At 31.7% G+C, this 25,963-nt stretch overlaps 1 protein-coding gene across 1 annotated transcript in view; it reads left to right on the top strand.

Moving 5' to 3' along the window:
- The window catches only part of LOC127712878 (ankyrin-1-like), a 159,018-nt gene that overhangs the window by 45,967 nt on the left and 87,088 nt on the right, over positions 1-25,963 (top strand). Inside the window, exons 4-7 of the mRNA XM_052219481.1 lie at positions 2,691-2,792; positions 3,263-3,364; positions 8,026-8,127; positions 23,564-23,665. Coding sequence (XP_052075441.1) covers positions 2,691-2,792; positions 3,263-3,364; positions 8,026-8,127; positions 23,564-23,665 — 408 coding nt within the window. The remainder of the gene's footprint in view (positions 1-2,690; positions 2,793-3,262; positions 3,365-8,025; positions 8,128-23,563; positions 23,666-25,963) is intronic.

Raw genomic sequence — 25,963 nt, 5'->3', positions numbered from 1 at the left:
TTAATGTACTTTTTGGATCGATAACATATGTGTTGTGTTAAGTGGATTGATATGTCATCAGATAATCGGTATCCCAATGGGAACCAATGAGAATTTCCGATTGTGACATTTCAATGAATATTGATTTTCATGGCGGGTGGCGTTTGTATATCAAGAAATGCTTACCTTACCCGACCCACCCAATCTAGCTCTATTTATATTTGATAATATTCCCTCATTTTCTTGTTTTATCTTGATTTGAATGTTCTTAATGAATGTATGATATTTAACATCATTAACTGTTGTTTGCTTCCAACTTGAATTTATAATTATCACACACGGAAGCCTCATGAAGAATGCGATTTTTTTACAAATTTTAAATGCGAAATTTGCAATGTCTACGTTTTACCGAGAATACAAAACAGTCAATAGATAACTTTCGACCGATAGATGAAAATTGCAAACAAATTGGATTCAATCTACATTTACTTAACTTGTAAAAGATTTGAAATTAAAAACGATACTTGCAAGCTTTTATTGGGAAAATAATCAACTTAAGTTATTAAAATTGTCTTGGATAATTATTGGCGACGCATTAAATATGATAGACTATCTACTAAAAAGGGCAAAACAGATGCATAATTAGAATAATTTGATGAAGGTGAAAACCATTAAACCCATGCCTTTGGATTTGAAATTAATCATTTGATTCGAACAAGTATCGCACAGTACATCCAGACCGTATACCGAGATAATTCTTCACCCAAAGATCTAAATTTCTTTTACAAATTAACTATTTCAACTTCGATGGAAAACAAACTTACACATATAAATGTATCCCACAGCAATGGGGCGACATGTACTCCAACTTGTGCGAATTAGGCAAAGTCGTTTAAAGAGAACAGAATAAATAAGAAAAATTATAAAAATTACCATGCATTGCAATGACGTTTGAAAATACATATTTGATACTGAATACATGGAATACGATATCAAGCTAAGATAATTGTCTTAATGGATTGATTGTTCATGTGATACTATTCGTGGCAATTGAAATATTTGGTATTCAAATTATAAGAAAAAGGTAAAGATATTGAAAAAGATATAATTCAAATGACCGAGTAAAACAGCAATGTTTACCTCAATAACAAAAACACCTACAATACATATACTGTAATAATTTGCCCGACCAAACACCATTGTTCAGTGAATTTAATAAACATGGCATTCAAAAGACCAGAAATAAAACACAAAATAACTGCAAGAATTCTGCATTTTACATAAACAAGAACAAATCATATCATATTATTGCATTTGGAAAAAAAAGGACAAAGGTCATTTGATGTGTGGAAATATTTTCAATAATAATTTATTTCATCTTATTCGTCTGTTATTATTTTTATCAGCAATCGGTGCACACATCTTGTATATACATAAACCAGACGATAGATTTTAGAAACCCCACAGAAGGTCCAATGAAAATATAACATATGTAAAAAGAACAGAAGATCTGTTGATATCGAGTTTCATTTCAAATAAGGCACCAACAATCAGATTTTCCCTTAAAAATCTTCGTTGGGCATTCCAACCGGTTTTACCTCTGATATATTCATTGATGTCAATAATGTGTGTTGTCAACAATTGATCGACGTTATAGTAGAAGTGAGTAAAGGTCACGTTAAAACATTATCTTACAGCACAAATCTGGTTAATTGTATGCCCTTTTGAAAGTTAGTTTCTCTTCTTTTCTATTTATGTTGACATAATATAAAACTATAACAGTGTGAATAAAGTTAACACGTGGATACAGATTTCCAGCACATGTTTCTAAATATTTGCTAAAGCTAATTGTTTTAAAAAAAAGACGCGACTTTTATTTGTTTATGGCATGCCAGTTTGTCCTATGTAATACTAACTATACGTAAAATATGTAATAAAATAGATAAGGTTTTTAGAAGCACGTATTCAAATAGTTTTCACGAAAAAAAATCCTTTTCTATGGTTCCTTCTTAATCAAACCGCAAATTTCAAGATTTCAATAACAGAAATTCATTAGACAAGGGAATGTTCAGCTACAGAAACATACTTTAATGACTTGGACGTTCATATGATAGGTCATTCATTGTTACAGTTTATTTGCTGAATATACATTCTATAGAACCTTATTTAAGGTGTTCAAATTTATTTTTTTTTATCTTTCACTCAATGTTTTGTAACCCCCCCTTTTTTCCCCAGGTATACTGTATTCTTCCAATTCAACCTCTTTTTAAAAAAAACTTTTAACAAGATACATGTAGTTGTCAAATTCTTTTGAGATCCGTTTATGTTGTGTATACTTCCATAGTCCTTAGCATTAGTTCTACTTATATATTTCATATCAATTATCCAAACACATATTTTTCGTCAAAATTTAATTTTAAAATGTTTGGTTTTTGGATATCATGTGTGTGTAGTGATTGTGTTTCATGCATTGATACACCCCTTCTTTTGTTTCTTTTCAGTATTTTTTTACAAATCCAACTACTCATCCCCTTAATTTTCAAAAGTGTTGGATGAATTATGCATTACTGCTTGATCTAGACTGCAATTATAAAAGTGATGTTAATTTGAATTTCATTCATTATTCTGAATTAAATAATGGTGTGATTTGCCTTTTGTTATTAAAAGATTAAAAAGATTTGTTGTCTTATTATGATCCCTATTATTTCTAGGATGGGAACACTGCATTTGACATAGCGGCAGAATCAGAATATTTTGATATAGTCAAACTGTTATTAGGAAGAACAACTATAGATCCAACAAGAGTATATGAGGTATGTAGTGTACTGCTTGAGATGATTTTCAACCGTTGCTTAATCGGCACAGACAACGTCAGACTCAGTGTTCACACATATATATTTGTTCCAACCTTATAAATAAACGAAATACCGAAGAGGAAAAAGGACTTACAGTTACCAAGAAGAAATCACAGGCATCCATTTTGTCTGATTCTTTCAAACTCAGTAGACGGTAGACAGTTTTGGTTTTATAAAGAAAGAAAAAAAGAGTCAAGTGGAATCGTCTTAAATCGGAAACAATCAAACTAAACGTCCACAAAGTATTACTAACATAACGTATACAGGTTACTTTTATAATAGAATATTTTAAAATGGAATCGTATCCATTTATTTTATCTGTTACCTCTCTATTAGTAAATGTTGTCTTTAATAGAAAATTTTGTGAGGCTCATGCATTTTTTACCTTTTGCTTAAGTACTGGTAAAATGTTAACATTTATATTTCAGGATGGAAACATTATCTTACACAAAGCTGCTAGAAGTAGAGAACTCGAATTGGTCCAATTGTTACTACAAATATCAAATATAGATCCAAATCAAAAGAATAAAGTATGAGGTACTATGCATTTCAATCCGTCGTAAAATTGCAACCTGTGAAGTCTTATGATCATAAAATCGTATCTTACAACAACTAGCTGCATAAATTGTCTATAATTAAAACTGAACAAATCTTCCCTTATTTAGTACGATTTCCCAGGTGAAAATGAAGTTTTGTAACAAATGGAAAATTAATGCTCAAGTATGTGGATCAGTCTACATTTTAAAGGTATTTGTGATGCTCAGTCTTAAATTTTTATGTAGTGTTCTAAATGTTGTCGTATGTTTTATTTTTAGTCATTGTATTGTCGGTTTTTTAATGATTTGTGGTTGTCTTTTTTTAATGTTCTGCCTCTTTCTAAAGTGCTATTTCAGATTCTTTTTTTAATTTTCATGCAGTGTATATGTCATACTTTAATGTTATAGACCGAGGTATGTTACGATAGGTTAATTACGTCAAGTATTGTCATTTTATTGAACATCTGTACTGTACCGTTATATTTGAGTGAAGTTCTATTCCTTTAACGGATTTGTTTTTACACTCTTTTTTCACGGATCGAGAATAAAGCAAAACTTGGAGGGTAGAGATCTAAAATAACAACTTAACATCGCCATATTTCTGTGTATCTGTTTCAAGTCAGCAACCTGTAAAATATATGTCCGAAGTCATATGTGTTCATGTTGATCGTTTTTAGGCGTATGTTTCTATGGTAGATCTTTGATTGCCTTACCTCTGAAATTTATTATTATTTGACTAAACAATTAGCTTGGAAATATTTCATAATTTTAGGTTTGAAAGTATTGTTACTGTCTATATGTTGTCGTTTAGTTGCTGTTTCATTGACATAAACACTGCTTCACTTTTAACCGTATAAATTAATATCAACATTATCATCCATTGATGATAAATTCTGTAGTCTTTGTTGTGTCTATATTGGAAAACACATGTTTAAGTAATTTGATGGTAAAAGTAAGACCAGTGGTGACAGTTTTGTCTGCAAAGATTAGAATATAACTTGTATGGCTATGCTATGTTTGTAATGGAATCGTGTTTAGAATGCCATATCTCAACAGTCACGAACAAGAAATGTTATCTTTAATTTTCCTTATGCTGATTATTACTCTATTAATTAATTACCTTATTTAGAAAAATGAAGTAAATACTTGTGTATGATTTCCAATTATTTGTCATCATTGAAAAGGTAACTGATGTGCGTGCATTGCGAAGCTTAAATAGATATAAGAAAAAGTGGTATGAGTGCCAATGAGACAAATCTCCATTTAAGTCACAATTTGTAATAGAAAACCATTAAAGGTCAAAGTACGGCCTGCAACACGGAGCCTTGGCTCACACCGAACAGCAAGCTATAAAGGGCTCCAAAAATGACTAGTATAAAACCATTCAAACAGTAAAACCAACGGTCTAATCTATATAAAAAAAACGAGAAACGAGAAACACTTATCACCACTTCAACAAACGACAATCACAGAACATCAGGTTCCTGACTTAGGACAGGTTTATTATAAAGTAAATTGTTATAAGGTTACATCTAAAAGAAACAGCCTTTTGATGTCCTAGTAATGTTACTATTATTATATGTACCAACTCTTCTCAATATACATTTAGGGAAAAATGGATTATGCCTCAAATTCAAAAGATTGCTACTAATGCGTATCGACGTATTCTATAAGATTTTCCAAAATCATATTAATATTAAGATTTCTATTATGTTTAAATAAAAATAGAAGATAAGAAGCAGAAAATGCAGAAGTGATATATTTGTGTTATCATTATACCATATTTACACTCGACTGTACCTTCAATTTGAATATTTGTATATAGTCTTTTTATAGCTTTCCATGTACTTTAAAACAGAACAGTCATATAACTTGTTTGCTACGATGTACAGTCTTCAGTAATCACCAAATACGGGTGCTTTTTTCATGTATTTCGGTATGTCTGCAATCTCCTATACACAAAAACATATTTGCTGAAAGATAGGTCTTGGTTAAATGCAATTTTGGGAAATTATACTTACGAGAATATCTTAACATCATTTTTTAAAGTTTCGCTTCTACTAACAGCTGTACAGAAATTGAAAAAAAAAATTCACTATCTTTATGCACACTTACGTTGCTTACGAATAGCTAAAATTTTTTAAAACATTTCTTTACTATGCGCTGGCAAGTTTATACCGGGAATTCCTTTCCAATATTATTAATAATTGATGCAATATAAAACAATGAAATGAATTCTTCTGTATTACTCGACGCATTCGGTTAAGTTCATGCGATTTCTCCAGTTTGTGTTTTGTTAAATTTGATTTGTCTTCTTAATCAATTAATAAAATTAGAACATCTATAAGTTTCTGTAAAATATGATAGGTTATCGTCTAAAAATGGCAAAACAGATACATAATTAGAATAATTTAATGAAGGTGAAATAAAATAAACCCATGCATTTGTATTTGAAATTAATCATTTAATTCGAAAAGTATAACACAGTACATCCTGACCGTATACCGAGATACTTATTTACCCGAGGATTTAGTTTTACAAATTAACTATTTCAACTTCGATGGATAACACACTTACACATATGCATGTATCCCACAGCAATGGGACGACATTTACTCCAATTTGAGCGAATTAAGCAAAGGCGTTGAAAGAGAACAGACAAAATAGAAATATAACACAAATTACCATGCATTGCAATGACGTTTGAAATAACATATTTGACAACTGAATGCATGGAATACGATATCAAGCTAAAATAATTGTTTTTATTGATAGATTGTTCATGTGATACTGTTTGTGGCAATTGAAATACTTGGTATTCAAATTATAAAGAAAAAGGTACAGATATTGAAAACGATATAATTCAAACAACCGAGAAAAACAGCAATGTTTACCTCAATAACAAAAGAACCTACAATACATATACTGTAATATTTTGCCCGACCAAACAGTATTGTTCAGTGAATTTAATAAACATGGCATTCAAAAGACCAGAAATAAAACACAAAATAACGGCAAGAGTTCTGCATTTTTACACAAACAAAAACATATCTTATCATATTATTGCATTTGGAAATAAAAAAGGACAAAGGTCATTTCCTGTGCGGAAATATTTTCAATAATAATTTTTTTTAATTTTATTCTGATATAATTATTTTATCAGCAATCGGTGCACACATCTTGTATATACATAAACCAGACGAATAATTTTAAAAACCCCACAAAAGGTCCAATGAAAAGACAACATATGTAAACAGAAGAGAACATCTGTTGGTGTCGAGTTTCATTTCAAATAAGGCAACAACAATCAGATTTTCCCTTAAAATTCTTCGTTGGGCACTCCAACCGGTTTTACCTATGATATATACATTGATGTCAATAATGTGTGTTGTCAACAATTGATCGACGTTATAGCAGAAGTGAGTAAAGGTCACGTTAAAACGATGTCTTACAGCACAAATCTGGTTAATTGTATGAACTTTTAAAGTTATTTTCTTTTCTTTTCTATGTATGTTGACATAATATAAAACTATAACAGTGTGAATAAAGTTAACACGTGGATACTGATTTTCAGCACATGTTTCTATATATTTGTTAAAGCTTTTTGTCTTGAAAAAAAAAAAAAAAACGCGACTTTTATTTGTTTATGACATATCAGTTTGTCCTATGTAATACTAACTAAACGTAAAATATGTAATAAAATAGATCAGGTTTTTTGAAGCACGTGTTCAAAAAGTTTTCAAGAAAACAATCCTCTTCTGTGGTTCTTTGTTAATCAAACCGCAATTTCAAAATTTCAGTAACAGAAATTCATTAGTCAAGGGAATGTTCAGCTACAGAAACACACTTTAATGACTTGGTACGTTCATATAATAGGTCATTCATTTTTAAAATTTATTTGTTGAATATACATTCCACAGAATCTAATTTAAGGTGTTCAAATTTATGTTTTTATTATTCACTCAATGTTTTGTAACCCCCCTTTATTTCCCCATGTATGCTGTATTCTTCCAATTGAACCTCTTTTAGAATACTTTTAACAAGATAGTTGTCAAATTCTTTTGAGATCCGTTTATGACTTGTATACTTTTATAGTCCTTAGGATTAGTTCTACTTATATATTTCATATCAATTATCCAAACACATATTTTTCTTCACAAACTGATTTTAAAATGTTTGGTTTTTGGATATCATGTGTTTGTAGTGATTGTGTTTCATGCATTGACACCCCCTTCTTTTGTTTCTTTTCAGTTTTTTTTTTTACAAATTCAACCAGCCCATCCCCTTAATTTCCAATAGTGTTGGATGCATTATGCATTACTGCTTGATCTAGACTGCATTATAAAAGTGATGTTAATTTGAATTTCATTCATTATTCTGAACAAAATTATTGTGTGTGATTTGCCTTCAAAAGCATCCACATTATCTGATTCTTTCAAACTCAGTAGATGGTAGACAGTGGTGGTTTTATAAAGAAAGAATCAGGTTGAATCATTTTAAATCGGAAACAATCAAGTTGAAACAAAAAATATCTTAATTAGCTTATCTGTTACCTCTTTGTTATTAAATGTTGTCTTTTACAGAAGATATGTGAGGCTCATGAATGTTTTACCTTTTGCTTAAGTACTGGTAATAAAATAAGATTTATTTTTCAGGATGGAAACACTGTCTTACACAAAGCTGCTAGAAGAGGAGAACTCGAATTGGTCGAATTGTTACTAGAATTATCAAATATAGATCCAAATCAAAGGAATAAGGTATGAGATTCATGCATTTCAATCCGTCGTAAACTTGCACCGTGTGAAGTGTTATGATCATAAAATCGTCTATGACAACAACTAGCTACACAAATTGTGTTTAATCACAACTGAACAAATCTTCCCTTATTTAGTACGATTTTCCAGGTGAAAATTAAGTTTTGTAACAAATGGAAAAATATTGCTCGATCAGTCTTAACCTTTAAATTTAGTCTAGATTTGTCTGAATCATCCCATCTACCTCAATTATATATTGATCCTACAAAATCCCAGGTTATTTGGTAGTTTGATTCTTTGCTGTCAGATTAAAGGATTTAATCAATAGGTAAAAAAAAGCTAGAATTTTCAGTTTTGATTCAATTCAGATAGTCACCTTTAACTATTTCTATAACTTTTTCAAATAAACTTGGATTTTCACACATCTTTACAGCTATCTTAATTATACTTTAAGTTAGAGAATGGCAAGTGATTAACCTTCAGTGCGAATGCAGTATTCAATTGAACTTTTGTAGTATCTTTCCGATGAGTAAATGTATAAAATGCCATAAAGGAAAAGAGTTAAGCCAATTAGTTAACCCTTTCCATTTCCCACCGGTACAGGTTTCATATGAGGCAAGTTTGAAAACATTTTTTACAATAACTCTTGTATCATCGACATTCTTTAATGTACAGATGTGTTAAAGGGCGCAAATTAATCTTCATAATACCCGCTTTGTGACTAAATGTGATTCAAACTTTCATTATTATCTGTTGATGGTCGATATACCTCTTACTGAAAAAAATGTTGTTTGTTTTTCGGTAAAAACCTCTTTTCTCATTAAATTCTAACAGAATATTTTCACCAAGTAGTGCAAAGAATACTTTTTTTGTTTTTTTTTTTAGGGGGGTAAAAAGTTATATTTTTAACAACTGTGCATTGGACTAATGTCAGAATAATAGAAATAACATGTACACTAGTAAAAAATGTAATTTCTAATGTACCAGCGCAATTAGAAACTTAAGGTGCGCTAACAATTCCAAATAGTTTTTTACAGAAATTATTGAAAAAAGTTACTAAAACCGCTTCAATATCCTGAAATGTTTTTAACGAAGTTGAATTTTAATTTAACCTAATTTTACTGTCTATTTCAAAAAAGAAAACCAACTACATACAGAAAAACTTATATTTCTGTTTGTAGTCTTGTATGTTTTTTTAATATTTGTTTACTTATATGATTTGGAGTTAAGTTTGACATCAATTTCACTTAACTAGTATACATGTTTGTCAAGGGGCAAGCTGGAGCCCTCCTTCGGGTGTGGGATTTTCTCGTTGTGTTGAAAACCCATTGATGGCCTTCGGCTGTTTTCTGCTCTTTTGTCGGGTTGGTGTATCATTGAAACTTTCCCCATTGTCCCACTCAATTTTATGTAAGTTTCAAAAGATAGAATGTACCCAGATGCTACCCCGCCCCTTTTTTTCCTTTTAGCTTGATTGGGCTCGGCTTGAATGAACACGTTTTAGACAAAAACTTAACTAGTGACTTTTGGAAAGATATCACGTGGCCTAAAAAAACCCGAATCATCTTCAAATTTTATTTTTTGGGAATATTCGATCAACTATCTTTCATATGAGTCCAATATGGCAAGTTTTTACACTTCTTATTAAGGTGCAAACTTCAAAAGCATTCGGACACATACTTTGATTCATACAGTTGTATAAATGGCTCATACCTTTTGTGTGCCCTAGTGTCCATGGTTATCAGCCGTATCTATATAATACGCAAACTTTACTATCGACTGTCGAATTTGACTCCGACCACTGACCTCTGTTTACACCGGAAACGGATTTCGGTCTACTCGAATTCTCTTTTATAAAAAAATGTTTGTAGCACTTAAAGATTTTTTTATATAATATATATGTTCCTAAAACAGACAAAGTGGTTTCTGGATCATCTATTGTTTCTATTTCAATACCTTCTCATAACTTACACAGACTTATTAGCTAGTTGTTTTCAATAAAAAGGTAAAGACTAGAAAAACACCACTTCATGCAACCTTCATGCAACCAGAAGTCGTAAATTGATATAATTTATCATGAGTAATAAAGGCTGTAAGTCTTCGTCCATTGGCATTTGATAATAAGTCATTGTCAAATCAGGTCCTGTATAAATTTTGGCATTAAATTTTCTTTAAGCATCAAATTCATTATCTTCAAGAGACAGGGGATGCTGCTGAAGACTGATTGATTTATTAAGTGAACGAAAAGCAATACGTAGTCTCAAGATGTTGTCTCTTTAACATATGTTCGCTAGTGGGTTCCTCTGTTATATTTTATTCAAGAAGAAGTTCCTGCCTTTGAATTTATTGTTTATCAGCTTGCGATGTACTATACGGATGGGATTTAACAGGCGAGCCATTTCCGGTATTACATTTACGCGTATATCTCTGATATCTCTAAATTGATTGCAAACACATTACTATTTGGTTAATATTTAATTGTTTATCTTTTTTTGTTTTTGTTTGTCTGACAAACCAGCTTTTGGTTAACATGATAAATCAAATTGAATATCTCTTTGATTTGAATTGGTTTATATATAATTTAAGGTGGAACAGTGGATTTATGTGCACTTTACATCGTCTTAAATCAAGACGTAACTTTTATCAAATCACTAATATTAGCTACAATTTACCACGACTTTAAAGATAAGACATCGTATATGGGTTTTAAAATTTGAGAGAAACATTTGTTGTTCGATTTTTGATTAAACATCTATCTATTAGAAAAAAACTTGTTCTTAAATTATTTGAGTGGTTCCGATAAATAATGTAGATGTAGCCATGCGTATTAAAAACTAGCCCACACATTTCTGATTGTTTTTCGAAGAGTTCATGGATTCATGTAAACCCTAGCAAAACATACTGTTACTTTTATTAAAATGAATGTAATGAATCTTTAATTCAAGATAAACACTTTTTTCTTTGAACAAAAACTGTTACTTAGATCATACAATGCATTTAAGCTGGTGTAATATAAACATTTTGAGAAATGACTATTCCACGTATAAGAAAATGTAATTCAATTTGACCTTTTACTAGGTAAGTCATATACATATAAAATTTTCCCTACAACTAAAGATTTTGCGGTGGTGAAAATGATCATAGAATAATAACCCAATGACGGGATGTATAAGTACAGAGTCACGTCAAATGGGTATCACCAAAACTAAACTAAACAGTAAAAGTAATATTCATATAGACAATAAAAAAGGAATACTATAACACGTTATTAAGATAATAAACAAAGTCAGTATCCAGAATCTGTATCATCGTGTATTATTTGTGAAGTTGATACGGAATATTTATCAACAAGGTATTGGTACCTTCTGATGAACTGTTTTAGGAAAAGGACAAGACGTTCTTGACATACCCCTGGTTCATCAACTTTCTGCTCAGACACTGGTGACGTTTTACAGTCTGAGTAGGAGCTGCAAGCTCTTGAATACCGAATCAGTTGGGAAATGTATATCCCATATGCAGGTGAAGTTGGTATATTGATACTAAGGTGGGGGAATTGATAATTTCAAAATTAAAATCGTCTTGTTTGTTATAAATTCTGGTACTGAGATGACCGTGTATGTCAAATTTGAGATATAAGTCTAAAAATGAGGCGGGGGAAGCCGTATCTGTTGTTTCTTTAATTTCTAGTTCTGGGGGATATATCAATGTACCCCAATCAGAAAAGTTTGGATTGTTAATGGAAAGAACATCATCAATATATCTGAATGTGAAATTAAATGACCTGGCTTCTTTGATCTTTTTGTTTTTGACAAGAACCCGAAGGAACTCCGATTCATATGAAAATAAGAAGAGGTCAGCATGCACAGTTCGTTCCCATAGGAATGCCGACAATTTGTTGAAAAAGTTCCAAATTCAACAAATATGTTGTCAATAAGAAACTCCAGCATACTGATCACTTGATCCTCTGTGTAGCATGTTTTACCTTTTGGTTCACTATAAACAATATATGCCGTATGGTATCCCAAAGTAAAAAAATGTATAGCGTATTCAACCATTTTTATGTTGAAAAGCATTGTGGATTATTTCTTTTAGATGATTTTTTTAATTTCACATGGGGAATGGTGGTATACAGAGTTGAAAAATCAAAGGTTTTGATAGAACTAATTTCAGAAAAAGGTCGAGATTTAAAATTATCCAGAAGTTCTTTAGAGTTTTTTTAGAATCCACATATGGTTAATACCACTACGCGAGTAAACAGTTTCACAGTATTTCTGAAGACCCTCTTTTACTGCGGACAGACTTTTCGTCAATCTAATAGGCAATTCTTTAGTCGAGCATGCAGCCGGCAATGTACCGTTGCTTGTACGGAACTTTGTGAAGCTTAGTTATCCAATACAAACAAGGTAAATCCTCCGATTTGTTGTTCAATGTTATGTTCATTGAAGCCATGAAGGACTTATGATTCGCCAACTAACCTGTCTACTACTATGATCTGTGAACAGAAATATTTATAAAAATAACATATCAATCTCTTTAGGTAGTCGAGCTCTTGTGAAAGTATCTTCTATTTTATTTGACCTGTAATTGGTTTTTGAATGGCGAATACGGGCTCACTTAAATTTTGTGCTTTTCATTAATCTTTCCAGTGTAAATTGAACACTTATTTCATTCAACAAAAACCATGAAATCAATTTTATCAGTAAATGTTGTAACATTTCATATTTTTAATATCGCTATTTTCTCAAATAATCCTTTGATTTTGTTTGTGATAATTTTTCGTACCACACTATTCGGGTAATATTAGGTGTTCGCGGTCTAGTAGAAAGATAGTTTATGACGCAAAGAGCATCTGTCGTTGACATTTCACCGGAAAATATCTATAAACATATTACAAATGGTCTTTTAACCTCGAGTATTTACATCGGCTATATCTAATCGGGTTGTCGCTTCGTCTTCTATTCTGTTACAGCAATAATTTGGCGATTGAAGGAAAACACGAGTTAATAGATTATTCAAATCGTGTAGATTGTATTCTTATGAATGCTTTGCTAAACAAAACCCTTATATTACATAAATGTTGTAGAATATTAATTTTTGTTTGTAACTTGCAAAGAGAGAATGTTTTCACTGTCTGACATACTGTTATTTATAAAAACACACACAAGATTTTAAAGTCTTAAATATGATGAGTGTATTCTCTCTTTTGGGTAACATTCCGGACCAGCGAAGACATCCATCGTTTTTTTGGTGAGGTTTGTGTTGCTCACTCTTTAGTTTTCTATGTTGTGTGAAACTGTGTTATATGTTTTTTTGGTCGTTTATCATTTTCCATGGTGTTGTCAATTTGTCTACGACTACTAAGTTTGAATATCCATTGGATATCTTCCACCTATTTTTAGATGAGAGGCATGTTCACTTCATCGAATAATGCTGACTGTCTTCATTCAACTTATAAAGGAGTATGGCCACGAAGTGCCGATATTGGCCCTGTGAGGTGACAAAAAATAAAAGAGTAATAAGGTGGATCCTTTATAGCTAAAACATATCTACGTATATCGTTATTTGTTTTTATAGTATAAAATCATATTTTTGTGACGTCATTAATGTGACGTAATACCCGGAATCAAACCGGAACGATCAAAATGTCCAAATTCTTTAAGAATTTCACACTTCCTGGTTAAATTTCGCATTGGCCACAGGCCTCGACCAAAGTAATTTTACTCTTATTTTGATTGTTTGACACTTTGACTCAGTTTGCAACATTATTTAGCGTGGTCGAGGCCTGTGGCCACATCGAAAATTTAACTTTTGCTAACAAGCAAATCCTGATTCAACGCCGCCATTTCCGAGGTACGATAGATTCTGTGACGAAATAACTGTACCAAGATTTTGTACAATTGCTTTAAATAGAATAAATTCTATAATTTATTATTTTCTTTTTCATAACAAAAAAAAGAAGAAAATGGAATAACACGTCTTTGTTTTTAGCGAAGCTTCGTTAACCGCCGATCCGGCGAGGTTTTTAAACACGGATAGATACGTCCTCATAACTGTTTTTATTAGAAAACAAGACAAATTGTTCGAAATAAAAATTATGAATTTGAAAATTATTTTAAAGTTCATTTCCACGTTATTTTGTAATAATTATCCCGGTCTGTGCTATGCAAACAAAAATATGACAGTTTAAATTAGAGTCGTAGTTTTTTTTCCGTAAAATTCTACTCATCCAGCAGATCGATATGGGTGTCAGCATAAAAATTTAATACAAATTTCCTTTTAGATACACGTATTTTGTATTTTAAAGACGAAATCGTCGAAATGTATCCTCCGCGGAATGTAATCTCATGTTGACGCTTTGATGAAGTGCTTTCTTTCACGTCCGCATTTTCTATCATGTATGGCATGCCAAGTTAACATTTTAAATAATTACTATGGATGGTGTAAATAAATTACAGAACTATGAACAAAAACATACATAGAAAATCGTAGGACATAAGAAGAAGCCACTTGAGAATTTTGATATCATATTGCACAGTGGTTAAATAAGCTTTTCAATATTTCTTTAATTAAAATAAAAATTACGACGCCATGAGAGGGCATGGTGTATACTGTCCGTGACATTCAACCAGAAGAAATATTTGTTTTCAATGAAAACTGAAATAAAGATGAAACAAAACTATCCGACACAATCATATAGCTTGGGTGACTTCAAATACATATCTGATATTCACGCGGGATAGCGTGCATAATTGGTCAGCATGCATACAAGGAGCAATTGTTCATTTTGTCCCTTTTTGGTGGTCTCTTTTAAATTTGAGTGAGACTATGTCACAAGCGACCAACAAAAAATGGCTGCTTACTATGAATAAATTATCTATGATATATCTTTATATTTCTGATTTTTTCGTTTCTTGTGGTGGCCCGAAGTTCGTGTTCAATCTGTAGTTACTTGTTTTTATCTTTTTGTATTGCTGTTTTTTTTGTCGCCTCTATATGTTCATGGTGTTGTATGATTTTATTGGTCTAATGATTCTTTATTGCCCCCACCCCCCTCCTTTTGGAGAATTTTCTCTTATGTTCAATGATAACACATGCAGTTTCTTGTTTCCTGTTTGAAATAGATTCTCTAAATTGCTCTCCGTCATAAATATGCATGAAGTATTTGCCACTGGACGTTCGTCAAACAACTATCAATCAGATCTCCTCTAAAGTTACAGTACGATAATGACTTTTAACATAATTAAATAAATTGATTAAAGTTTTTAAAATCTTTTGAGAAGATATTTACTTCACTTTTTGGGAAAAAAGAAAAAAAAATAATATTGAATATCAAATACACACACCATTTTACTACATGAGTTGTTTGTCTCATGATGATGGATGACTGTTTAACGTCCGGCGGCAAGTCAAATGCATATTCCGGACGAGAACATGTTAATTTGCGCACATTACCTCTAGACTTTGGTATCTAGGGTATACAAGACATAATCTGGACATCACACATGGAGTCCAGAATTGGGGAGCTTCTCTTGAAGCATTTATCCCACATGCCATGGATGAAAGTGGCAGTGAGCAGAGTGTAGTTGAAGAATAGAATATTAATGTTATCATTGTTAGGTACCTGTGACATTGACGTTTATCTCAGCATTCCTCTTGCTCTTCTTTTTGAAACCTATTTGTTTATATCGTACTTTTTGCAACTAAGCAAACTTTTTGAAAACTCTTAACACATTTTTACAGGTTAATATAACCATGGAAGTATTATATTTTTACTTCCATGATATAACATATCCACGAGAAATAGTTCACAATTCATTTCATTTTAAAGAAAACAAACATTGTGGAGAGTTGTCTCATTGGCAATCATACCATATCTCCTTTTTATATATAGACGAAAATAATTGATCTTGTATATTAATTATAGTTATAGATAATCCATTACTTGGATGGACGCAGCTTACATACACTTATATCGTTACAATCAACGCCAAATAAAAAAACTGATATTCATGGATTTCTATTAGTTTTAAAATGAATCCATGCACGTCATTCGGTATCTGGTTGAAAGTTGTCTTCTTTGCAATAATATCACACATCTGCTTTTTTTCATACGGATTAAGGCATGAATCTGTTAAATTTGACCAAATGATAATAAAAATAATAAAGTACACTCGAACTTTTTTCGAGATAAGAATGATAGTTGTATGTGGAATATCGGGACACTTTAACCACGAGCAAGACTAGGTAAGATTACAAGATAAAAGCTAATTAAGAATAAATTGACAATTGTGAAAACCTTTAAAAATAATTTCAGTTTAAAACTTAAAGGGGAATTAGCCGTCAAGTTCATGTTCACCGATTTGACTCAAATTCTAATATTCGACTTATAACATACTAAAACGTATATCCAAATGAAAAAAAAGTATAAAATAAACAATTTACGATGCATAGACTCGATATTATGTATCAGCATTTTGTGTGTATTTTAGTCTAGACGCCATCTAATTAACCATCGAGGTGACCATCTGAAGACTGCCGACGGTCATCTTACCCGATATAAACATAAACAAAGATATAAAAATAGATAGCAAACTCGTGCAATTGGATTTTTCTAGGTCTGTTTGATTTGATATTACAGGTTAAAATAATATGTTAATAATCATTTTTACCTGTATAAGAATGAGTTTTTGTAGATCGAATCAGTCAACCAAATGGTTTACCCTTATTTCACTTCCAATGTTGACATACTTTTTCTTTTAATACCTGAACACGCCTAGTTCATGCGTAACCCATCTCTAGCTAAGGGGTTCAATTGAACTTCACATGAACACGGATTTAATAAGGTCGAATTATCCACTTGCAAGTGAATAATTCATTAGCGATGTTTCTTTGCTTATTTTGACAAAACTGAACCAAACTGGCTGCTAAAAGCGAATTATTATTTCATTATTTTACTTTCATTAATGATTGAACAAAAAAAAATCTACTTTTTTTTCTATATCTCGTAGCTAATGCCCCTTTAACGAGAACACGAATCATAAAATAATAAAAGTATTTGTACTTTTAAAACTTTGCAAAATTCGTATAGATTTAATTGAATATAGCTAAATCACTAAATGAAATCGTCCACAATGGACAACTGAGAATGAGTATTCAGTCAAATTTTTGAGTTTTTTAAACTAGGCAGTGGCTATTTTGCATCCGCAGGCAAAATAGAAAATATGCTATTTTGTCGTCTTTGATTAAAATATCTTCATTAAAACAAGCAAAATAGAATATTTCGATAGCAATGACTATTTTGCCGGCGCCGGCAATATAGTGAATTTGTTATTTTGCCAGTTCTTTGTAAAGAGTGAATTTTGATATTTACTTGTGAAAAATACTACAAAAATGTGCATTGGCAACATAAAAGAATCAAATTATTATTCGTCATATAGTTGAATAAGATAATTGAGGAGGGTCGGAGGGGTCCTGATCCCGAAATCCCGGGCTTAAAAACATGAAATCCCGAGGTCCCGAATTTAAAGAAATTTAAATCCCGACATCCCGAAATTTGAAAAAAGAATTCCCGGATCCCGAAAGGATCAATCCCGAAATCCCGAGCTTAAAAACACCCTATCCCGAAGTCCCAATAAAGGTCCTACCCCCCCCCCCCCCCTCATAAATGTCAAACTATTTGAGATACATATAATCGTTTAAAAACATTTATGAGTCCAAGCGAAAATAAGAATTTGTAAAAAGGAATAAAGATAAAAACTATTGAGCATCCATTTGTAGAAATGAAATCATATCAAAACATGTAGTTGAAAAAATACTTCTAAAATCAGTCTAACTAGAACTAGAAATCGCGGGCATTTAGAGCTTGGTTGAAAGTATGAAAACTGTTGTAGGGTGAATTTGTGTCAAAGATTTTATGACTGGAGAATTTAAGGAAATGTATCAAAAGTCAAAGGTACTTGGTGGCAGAGCAATTTATTTTAGCCCTCCCCCTTTTTTAAGTTGGATCAAATAAACATATAATAACAGAGACATATATATGTCTCTGATAATAAGTAGCCAAAAAGAAAGTAAAAGATTAGCATGTAATATATGACCGCCGTTGATGAATGGTGGTAAACTTGGAATTGATAGTAAATAGCAAATACAATGTACTCTTTATTTATAGTATATGTATGTTCATAGTATACAGATAAAGCGAAAAAAGATATGTCCTGTCCCCCAAGCACCTATGAACTTGAAGATTCATGAAAACTATGTGTAATTTTAAACGGAAGTCTAGTCTATTACTTAAAAGTCCAACCGATGTCGGAAACAATATCCGGACGCCTTTATTGTCGTTTTTCTCCCAAAATAACCCTAACGGAATAATCATAAGCGAGGATGACAAATGCGACTATGCATGGTACCTATTGGAAACAAAGGCATGATGATTAATTTATTGTGGAAGGAAGAGAAGCGACACACAAAATGAGGTCTTCTCGTTTAATAGTATAGATGCTACATGTATCTGAATGTTGATTTGAGAGTAAGCATGTAATCCTCCGGAATGAGAATGATGTTTATGAGTGCACGTGTGGTTCTGGTGTCTGATGACTTTTGTACAATTATAATGTGTTCTATGATTATTGAAGTACATATAATGATATGTACTGTCTATACACAATGTTTATCTTTATCTGTGTTTTCATCTTTTACTTCTTTACTAGAAAAAAAAAATTCTGTGTTTAAGTGAATCACGGTTTTCTTTCCATATACAAATAAGATGATGTGGTGTGATCAACTATCCTCATACTTTTTTACGACTGTACTTCGCTCGCCAAGATATTTTACAGCTTTCAATCTAAATTCCTTCTACCCAATAGAAGACATTCATTGCTTATGTTTTAAAATCCTTTATGACTTTTAATTTAATTTATGCTATAGAATTATCTTTGTTTACATAGTCTCTGCAACTTCTCTTTTGTGAATATCAATACAGAAAACGAGTATTCGGGCCACTTATACAAAATTTAATTGAAGCGCTTATGTGCAGCTTAAACCTTAATATGAGTAAGTTTCTGTTAATAGAGTTAAAAAAAAACAAGATATATGGACGAGATTCAAGAAATATTTTGTAAAAGAATTCTTGTGGTAAAATGATTATAAAGTTACTAGAACGTTAATGAAAATAATTTTAACGTTACGCGCAAACGGCTAAAATACCATTGTACCTTGGTCTTTTCTGACGCCCTGGAAAATTATACAAACACAGTTACAAGTCTAATGGTTATCGTTGTATGAACTACACTAGTTAGTGATCCTTCTGCAGTAATTTCGTCAATTTCTGGGACAGGGCCGTTTTTAACCCTTCGTGGCCCTACTCCTTTGATTTTACCACATGGTTGTATCTCATTTCTTTAGGTAGTACATTGTATTTGGAAAGGTAAGTTTTTTAGAATTGGACTGATTTTAGCAAAACGATGTTGAACCCGTTTGTAATATCTGCACGACCTATCTAGATTCGAATTTTACCATTCGACTTTTGAACAGTCCTACAAGTTTGAATTTGGTGAGACGTTCTTCATAGCAGAAAATAAGATATGTTGGCTCTAATTGCGAACGGTACGAAAATACAAAAATAATTGAATCACTAAACTATTGAATACAACCGATAAAAACAGTGTCCAAACGTACACAAGTACTATATCAAGGGAATCTTTTATTTTTTCCGATACAATAACGCTAATATGGAAACGTTCAAAGAAAAACATATAAGAATGCAATCAACTGGGGATACAGAAAAAGTACCAGGCCTCTTTTGTCAACAGATTAAACGAATATATGTACTTCCCGTAACACTCTATTAAACATAGCACTTTAATTCAAACAATATCAAGTGAAATTTGGCGGAATTTCTCTTCAAAAACTAAATATGCAGCTTATGTAATTTCGAACAAGCAACAATTATCTATGTTGTATTAACTGAAATGGACAAACTTATACATATATGTTTTTTTAATAGTTTGATTAATGTGTCTGTTTAAGAAAGTGAAAAAGTGTCGTAGTAAGTGTTAAATGAAAAGAATTCAATTTAACAACATTAGTGAACTCTTTGTAATTCAGGTGGATTTTATAAATACAAATAACATATCTTACAGTTTTCAATTGAAATGATTGTCTTTATATTTTATTGTTCCTGTACACCATAGATTCGATACTATTTAGAATTTATACATAGCTAAATTTATATATTCTTAATTACAACACGATGAGTGCAATATGTAGTGCAGAATCTGATACCCTTCCAGCGTACTTGAGATCAACCACAGTGTTTTGTGGGGGTCGTGTTGGTTAGTCTTTTGTTTTCTATGTTTTGTTTTGTGTACTTTGGTTTTTTGTCTTTTTCGTTTTACACATGGTTTTGTCCCTTTATTTTCGACTTGTGATTTTGAATGATCCTTTGGTATCCTCCGTCTCTCTTTAATAAAAAAAAACATGATATCAACTTTAAAATGAATGTTAGTACATTATAATTTTCTATCAGTTCCTCTTATTATCATCTCAAACTTCTCAAATGTTACTATAACTTTTTGTGTCGTAATATTTCCTATCACAATATTCGAGTGATATTGGGTTTTTTGCAGTTGGGTAGAAAGATAATGTATGACGTGATAAGCCTACGTCATTGACGTATACATTAGTTTGATACTTTGGTCAGGGGAAAAATGTGTAATTGCTTTTCTTCGGTAGATTTTTGAATTATCCGTTCTGATGGTCACATATGTGGTGTTCCCATTGGAGAAAGAGCTGGTAGACTTTACCATATTTTTTTTTGGGTGATAATTTAACTTTTTGTACACCAAACGTTGTCATATGCGAAGGTTTCTTTTTCATAGAATAATGATTGTCTCTAACCACTTGTGTTATCAATATGAAGTATTAGAAGAAATGACTGGATATCTTTTTATATTCAGACATTTAAACAAAAATTAAAGATTCAAATGCACATGGCCGCTTCTGGTTAATTTTTAAGATACTTTTGCTATATCTGAACACAACTCGTCCTTTTTCATTTTTCGACATTAAAAAAGAGGAACGATAAGATTAATTAGAATTACGTTTTTAGATGCATTTTTCTATTGTCAGTTGTTGCAATGATAAAATACCTTATAATGGTCACCATTCAATAATACCAGATAGTAATTTCTCTGACGGTTTGCCACTGTTTGCAGGTGTGTATGTACTCGATCAAGTTTTTATTAAATTACTGTTTTAGTCCTGATGACAATCGATATACTGTAATATTACACATGCATTATATAAGTGATGGAGACTGATTTGCCATACTTGAGATGAAAAACACAAACCCTGACAAAATAGTGAGTGACAAGTTATTTCAGGTAAAGATACGTCATCGTCGTCCGTTTCTATGTTTTTGGCGTTTGTTTTTATTGCAGTTCAGTGTTTCTGTTGTTGCGTTGTTTTCCTCTTATACATGTAGCTGCTGTTTTCCCTCGGTTTTAGTTTGTAACCCGGAATTGGTTTTCGCTTAATCGATTGATGACTATTGAACAGCGGAATATTACTGTTGCCTTTAATATACTAAAACAACAACATTGTGCTGATTTGAATCTAGTAAATCGATTTAATATACCTTGTATAAATGGATGCATGGGACTTGTAAAAACTGTATATTTGGCACACACTGATAACTTATAACATAATTCAAGGCATTAACTTTCAGACCCTAAAATAAGATAATAGAAGCAAATATTATGAATATCTTTGTTTCAGAAACATAAGTGGGTAAAGTAACAAGCATTAGTTACTGCAATTGTTAAACAATCATAGCAAATACTAAACTTAATTGTTTTCATCGCGTTTTCAAAATGAACTATAATTTACGGTTAGGCATTTGTGAAGTTCGTTTAAAAGAAATGTTTATTAGCAAATGACGTTCCTACACCAATGACAATAATATAAAGCAGTGACGTATCCACAAAAATAAACAAATTTATTCCCACAAAGCTGTATCGAGCTTGTTTCACGCAATGAACTCAACAACTCTGACATTTAACACATGCTAATGAAAATAACACTTTATTAAATTCCGGAGTACAAAACCTTTTTCGGGGTTTACGGTCATCATACACGCTACACGTTCAAACCCCAAAATCTAAAAGACAGGAAGGAATTAATAACTGGATATGTGAGGAGTTATATTGTTTAATGAGTAAAATTGAGAATGGAAATGGGGAATATGTCAAAGTGACAACAACCCGACCAAAGAGCAGACAACAGCCGAAGGCCACCAATGGGTCTCTAACGCAGCGAGAAAATCTTGCACCCAGAGGTGGTCCTGAGCTGACCCCTGAATAAAAATGTGTACTAGTTCAGTGAAAATGGACGTCACAATAAACTCCAAAACATATAAATGAACTAAAATTAAAAAACATACAAGACTAACAAAGGCCAGAGGCTCCTGACTTGGGACAGGCGCAAAAATGCGGCGGGGTTAAACATGTTTTGTGAGATCTCAACCCTCCCCCTATACCTCTAGCCAATGTAGAATAAAAAACACATAGCAATACGCAAAGTAAAACTCAGTTTAAAAGAAGTCCGAGTCCGATGTCAGAATAGGTAACAAAACAAACTAAGCAAAATGACAATGATACATACATTAACAAAGGACTACTAGCAATTACTGACATGCCAGCTCCAGACCTCAATTAAACTGATTGAAAGATTATGTCTTCATCATATGAAAATCAAGTACAAACCCTTCCGTTAGGGGTTTAGTATCATACAATCATAAAATATATGAGAAGAACATAACCCGTGTCATGTCAACAACTGGTTTTAGAATAATAGTGTTTATTTCCGATGCAAAGACCCTATGAGTGAATCAATATTAATACCAAAATATGCAATCCTTAATGACCTGACAACAGTATCGTAACTATATCCTTTCCGAATAAGCTTTTGAGGTGAATGCCGACATTTTTGTGCTTTGTATTCTACTACAGATGTACTTACATGGACTAACATTATTACGGACGATTTTTCAGTGCAAACAAATAGAATATGTTGATACTCAATTAATAAGTGTAACGTGGTAATTCTGAGTATACATAAAGATAATTAATCCAATGTGTATAAACATCACTGGTCAGTTGTAAAGCTACAGGTTTGGTATCCAATTTATCTTATTTTTTAGAAAAAAAAACACCCCAGAAATATGTTGATAGGGACAACGTAGACATGGTTACTTACGTAAGCAGTTAATATAGTGCCAATGGTAGATTAAGAGGCATTTGTGATTGATTAATATGTCGCTAAATATCTACCTTACATTGTTGGCTAACGATATTTTCTGTCATAGTTCAATTCTCTTTATAAAGTCGTTCATTTCATATACTTTTATATAATTACTATGAAAGTTGCTACCTTTCTATTTCAGGACGGTGACACTCCCTTACACGTTGCGGCCCGAAAAGAATCACATAATATAGTCCAACTGCTTCTAGAAAGAACAGATATAGATCCAAATAAAGGAAATAAGGTAATGAATATAGCTCGAACCAGGATTGTTAACCATTGATACATAGGACTTGACAATGTTGACAAAATTCGTACATATCTTTGCTATTTACTTGGACATTCGTTCCTTATGTTATTGACACTTATATTGGAAAAAAGGATTTAAACAGAACTATAGAAAGTTAATAAGTTAAACATCTGTTTCTTTGTTGTTTTGTTTTTTAAGTTCTTTTGTTAATTCCCTAGATGAAGGTTTTTAATTTCTCATTCGCGAAACCAATTTGTGATTTACATGCGTCTTCTGCTATGTTAGATTTCCCAACACATTTGTAAAAATAAAGTATATTCAGTTGTAAGTCATATACATATAACATTTTTCTACAAGTGCGGTGGTAAAAGTGATTTTAAAAGCCCATTTTGTTTGTATTTTCCTATTTATCTTTTCAGATTAATTGTAATAGGTTTTCATACATTCATTTGATGAACCTATTTATGAGAACTACATGTCTACTGCTATGTCCTGTGGACAGAAATATTTATAAAAATAACATATCAATCCCTTTAGGTATTCGAGCTGTTGTGAAAATATCTTTTGTTTTATTTGATCTGTAATTAGTTTTTGAATGGCGTATGCGGTCTCACTTAAATTTTTTGCTTTTCATTATTCTGTCCATTGTAAATTAACACTTATTGCATTAAAAAAAAAACATGAAATTAATTTCGTCAATAAATGTTCTAATATTTCGTATTATCAAAGCACTAGTTAGCTTTTGATTTTTTGTGATAGTTTTTTTGTATCACGCTATTAGGATGATATTGGGTTTTCGCGGTCGAGTAGAAAGATAAAACATGATGTTAAAAGCATGCGTCATTGAAGCTTCACCAGAAAATAGCGAAAAATATATTACAAATGGTCTTTTAACCTCGAGTATTTGCATTCGCTTCATCTGATCTCAGTGCTCTCAAGTTGCCTTCTTTGCAATAAAATACAATTTGGATTATTAGAAAGGACTTTTTTTTTTTAAAAGTACTTGTACATATAATATGTTTATTTCTTTATAATGTTATAAATGCAGCAATCTTGTCCTTTTCGTGACTATCAAAAGCTATTAGAACTGTAGAATATCTCTGTCCAATCAGTTTTTTTTTTATCTCCAGCTAAAAGTATACCCCATTATTTTGTTACCCTTTGAATCTATATTAGTTCTTTTGAGTTAATAAATACATATCCTGAGATCCACATAAACTATAACAGCAATAATTTAGCGAATAAAGGAAGACATTAATGATTAGATTATTCAAATCATATAGCTTGCACAGTTATATTTCATAAATGTTGTAGAATATTATTCTTTGTTTGTAACTTGCAAAGAGAAAATGTTTGCACTGTCTGATATACGGTTATTTATAAAAACATACATTAATTTTAAAAGTTTTAAATATGATGGGTGTATTCTTTCTTTTGCGTGCCCTTCCGGATCACCTAAGACATCCACTAATATTTTGGTGAGGTTCGTGTTGCTCAATTTTTAGTTTTCTATGTTTGGTGAAACTGTGTTATTTTTTTTTTGTCGTTTATCGTTTCCCATGGCGTTGTCAGTTTTTCTACGACTAATGAGTTTGAATATCCATTTGATATCTTCCGCATATATTTTGACTCAACACAAAGAATGCATGACTTAACTCTTTTTAATTTTTTTTTGCTGTTGGTCAAAAAGTTTCCTGTACATATCTACAGATAGGATCAGTCCCACCTGCACAAAAGTTAACTTGGAGCAGACTTATCGACAGCTTTTCAAGTTTACTTAATAAATTTAAAACAGACAATCATGTTAACTTCATCAAATCATGCTGACTGTCCTCCTTGAACTTATAAATTTGATGTTAACCTCCAGGGTTTGATCTCATTTCTTTACGTAGTACAATGTATTAGGAAAGGTAAGATCTTTACAATTGAACTGATATTAGCATAACGATGTTAAACTCGTTTGTAATATCTGCACGACTTATCTAGTCCTTCGCATTTTACCTTCAACTTTTAAAAAGTCCTACAAGTTTAAATTTAAAACTGGCGAGACGTTTTTCAAAGTAGAAAACAAGATATGTTGGCTCTAATTGAGAACATTACAAAGATGAACAAAAATGTATCACGAAAATATTAAGTATGGCTCCACCTAAGAATCATGCAGAGGGTGATACAGTGATAGTTGTTAAATTGGCTTTTTGGGGCTTCATATGTTCTATTTTGATAGAAAACTCAAAAAAATAACAGAAACACATGTGTTGTACATGTGGTTGCTATGGTTACAATGGCACAATA

This window comes from Mytilus californianus, unplaced genomic scaffold, assembly GCF_021869535.1.
Source record: "Mytilus californianus isolate M0D057914Y unplaced genomic scaffold, xbMytCali1.0.p SCAF_8, whole genome shotgun sequence".
NCBI classification, from domain to species: domain Eukaryota; kingdom Metazoa; phylum Mollusca; class Bivalvia; order Mytilida; family Mytilidae; genus Mytilus; species Mytilus californianus.
The sequence above is the reverse complement of the archived record's forward strand: the minus strand, read 5'-3'. Positions and strand labels throughout refer to the sequence as shown.